The sequence below is a fragment of the Electrophorus electricus genome, chromosome 6 (assembly GCF_013358815.1).
Source record: "Electrophorus electricus isolate fEleEle1 chromosome 6, fEleEle1.pri, whole genome shotgun sequence".
NCBI classification, from domain to species: Eukaryota; Metazoa; Chordata; class Actinopteri; order Gymnotiformes; family Gymnotidae; genus Electrophorus; species Electrophorus electricus.
Window position 1 is genome coordinate 13,193,299 of NC_049540.1, and position 3,845 is coordinate 13,197,143.

A 3,845-nucleotide genomic window follows, 5' to 3' on the forward strand; every position below is an offset into this window, starting at 1 on the left:
TGTATGTGTGTGTGTGTGTGTGTGCGTGCGTGCGTGCGTGCGTGCGTGCGTGCGTGTGCGTGTGCGTGGGCGTGTGTGTGTGTGTGTGTGTATGTGTGTGTGTGTGTGTGTGTGTGTGTGTGTGTGTGTGTGTGTGTGGTCAATACACATACCTTATCTTGCTTGATGACATGAGACACCAACTCTCTGCTACCAGTCTCCAGGCCTTTGTATGCCACAGGCTCAAAACCCATCTTGTCGCAGTAGAAGGCTGCAGCCTACAAGAGGACCCAGTGAAAGAGTGAGCTGCAGGGTGGACCGGACCAGTGAGCTGGACCGGACCAGTGAGCTGGACCGGACCAGTGAGGTGGACAGGATCAGTGAGGTGGACAGGATCAGTGAAGTGGACAGGATCAGTGAGGTGGACAGGATCAGTGAGGTGGACAGGCCTACCAGTGTTGGAGAGTAGTGAACTACATCTAATTAAACTAGTAGTTTAATAACAGTAGCTTACTGGTACTTGAATAACATTCATATTTGCAAAAATTGTCATTTTTGTGTAATGAACTACTGAAACTCCAAACAAGTTTGGGTATAAAATGATTTCTTTTCCATTTTATTTCAGAAAGATGACAAAGTGGACAAGGTGGAAGTCTTTCTGACGTGTCCAGATACATCCCCTATTCTCACTAACTGTGTTCTCATCTCTGCCAAAAACACACAGTATTCATAAAGTCCCATGTTCCATGGTGTAAAAGATTAAAAACAAAACAAGCAATCAAAAAAAGCAAAAGAGTAAAAAAGTATCTTATTTATTCTGTTCACAACTGGCCTTGCATCACTATGAGGCAACTCAGAGTACTGTAGCGGGTTTTTCTTTGTTCTTTGTTCTTATCCTTAGAATAAAGTGGCTCTTTATGTGAGTTACTCTCTTTGATCTATTCTATGTGAGTTACTCTATATGAGCTACTCTGTGAGTTACTCTATTTAATCTACTCTATGTGAGTTACTCTCATTGATCTACTCTATCTGACTTACTCTCATTGATCTACTCTGTGAGTTACTCATTGATCTACTCTATGTGACTTACTCTCATTGATCTACTCTGTGAGTTACTCATTGATCTACTCTATGTGACTTACTCTCATTGATCTACTCTATGTGAGTTAATCTATTTGATCTACTCTGAGTTACTCTCATTGATCTACTCTATGTGAGTTACTCTCATTGATCTACTCTGTGAGTTACTCTCATTGATCTACTCTGTGAGTTACTCTCATTGATCTACTCTGTGAGTTACTCTCATTGATCTACTCTATGTGAGTTACTCTCATTGATCTACTCTATGTGAGTTACTCTCATTGATCTACTCTATGTGAGTTACTCTCATTGATCTACTCTATGTGAGTTACTCTATTTGATCTACTCTGTGAGTTACTCTATTTGATCTACTCTGTGAGTTCTTCTATTTGATCTACACTTTCACACAGGGATCTGTCTAAAAGTCAAATGGAAAAACACCCATGTATAAGAGTTGGGCATCAGAAAATGGCCACTGCTTATGTAAGGCGTATTGCTTAGATCTCTTCATACATACTGCACACTTCATAAGACTTACCTGTTTAGCATTGCCCACCCAAAACTTCACATGGTGAAACCTCAGGAATTTGCCTCTCTCTGGCTAAAAAAAGTATATCACCAGATATTGTAGAATGTTAATGATTAATTCAGTGTGAGAAATGTATGTTTCTAATGTATAATGTGTAATGTGTTTGTTCTGGAAAAGCTAATTCTGCAACCAAACTGAACAGAATGTGCTCTAGCACTGCTGTATTATGGGTGACAGTGTGACATTCACGATATATCTTTGAAAAAAGGATCAATATGTCTATAGCACCTGCGTATGGGTTACTATAGAAACTGACACATTTTTAAAAAACAATGTTTTACCTTTTCTCCTTTGTCAGTGTAGCTGGTCTAAAGATGGAAACACATGAATGTTACCTTAATTCAATATTTTATGAATATAGATTATATTTCATATTTATTGTAAAAATGAGTAAAGCCATGCCGTTTTAGCATACCATACAACAAAAGACTGTACCTAAATGATTTCATATAGTGCTGTACATTCCAGCTGTCAGTTTAACTGACAGCCCTAATAGTCTGATTTTAGATTTTAGTTTTGGGATTTTGGCATATAGCAAAACTATACTTATCATCCCATCTGCTGTACAAAAAAACAAAAGCCAAAACAAAAACCCAAAGAAGCTGATGCATGAACGTAACAGTCCTACTCACCATTCTGCTGCTCTCACTGAGTTCTACTCACCAGGACAGATGATCAAAAACGGTTACTGCGCCCACTTATCTGCTGATAAGCAGTGGCCTCAGATCCTGTGGTGATTGGACTTTAGGTCAGCACCCCTTCACCCTCCTCCCTCTCAGGTGCTGACCGGGGACCAGCTCTCCCCATCCGGATCTTAATCTTAACCATTCCAGGACCAAAGGTGAAGCTGATCTCTGATCAGATTAAACAGGGGACTTCCACCCTTATCCCACTTATGCTGCTGTCAACTTTCCACTTCTGTATTGATCGACTGTTTTCCTTCAGCAGAGACCCTTTTCAGGCAGTGGTGACTGCACAGTGCTTATACAGACTGTTAAAACGGGTTGCCTGTTTTTGAATTTGGACCTTATTAATATGGATTTATTTCCCTGTCATTTGTAAATGTACATAGCACAACATCAGTGATAGCTTTAGTAATGAGCAATTTAACACTACTCTGTAGCATCATTTGGGATCTAAATACAAGCCAGCAAAACGATTTAAAGCATTCAAAAAACCCAGATAAATCTCTTTTTAATGACTCACAGTATAAGTACTGTGTAGTTAAGCTTGTCTTTAATGTTCTACCGGGGAAACAAAAACTTGCAAAGTATGCTTTATAATAGGTTTTACTAACTGTCAAACAAGTTACATTTTCACAGATCAGTACTCTTGGCTACATCTGTGCCAGAGAATATGTTTATTTCTTCCCGAGAGGTTGTTTGCACAGGAAGTAACTTCAGCTATCATGTATGGAAGTTTACTAACAGTTGGAATGCAGGAATTTCTAAATTTGAACAAATAGTATCTCATTTACAGTTGTTTGAAAATTTAAATGAGATAATGTTATTCAAGGTGACATAAATACCCATTATTCACCAAGATGTGCTTCTGAATGGAAATATGGGAAGGGTTCTAATGACATGACATCACTGTTTTGGTACTCTATTAAATCCAGTGAGAAGCTACAGAGGAAGGACACGTTTCTCCGTGTTTTAAATGTAAAAATCTGCAAAACAGCAAACCTTTCCTTTTAAACTTGGTTTCTCTACCAAGTTCCCAGGACCGAGAAGATGGTCCACATTCCCTTCTTTAACCCGTCTCCTAGTGCGCTGGTACCAGGTGGTACCTGGTACTCGATGTATCTAATGAATTGATTGAGAGCGTTGGGAGCTGGGCTAGATAAGCAGATAAGTCGCAAGGACTGGCTTGAGGATCTTTGCTCTAAATCACAGTCGACACAGGAATTGGTCAGTAGAGGGAGCTATATTACCAGAACCTGGTCATGTACTACATTTAAGAAGCGGGTAGTCTTGCAGGGATATTCTCTCTCTGCTGTACTGTGACTATATTTCTTGCATAGGTTTTTCTAGTAACAAAACTGTTTAAAAAAAAAAAAGGTCTCATTCCCGCCTTCTACTTTCGTTTACTCTGAAAGCGTGTGTGTCTAGGATCTCCGTCCCACCTGGTCCGGGAGCGGCTAAGCGCATTAAGCTTGGTGTGTGACCGAGGATCAGCAGAGAGGCGCAGGATAAAG

General features: G+C 39.9%; 1 protein-coding gene across 1 annotated transcript in view; it reads right to left on the reverse strand.

Moving 5' to 3' along the window:
* hpda (4-hydroxyphenylpyruvate dioxygenase a) overlaps nt 1-248 on the reverse strand; it is a 5,176-nt gene extending 4,928 nt beyond the window's left edge. Inside the window, exon 1 of the mRNA XM_027010306.2 lies at nt 153-248. Coding sequence (XP_026866107.1) covers nt 153-233 — 81 coding nt within the window. The 5' untranslated portion in view covers nt 234-248. The remainder of the gene's footprint in view (nt 1-152) is intronic.
* Nucleotides 249-3,845: the final 3,597 nt, after the last annotated feature.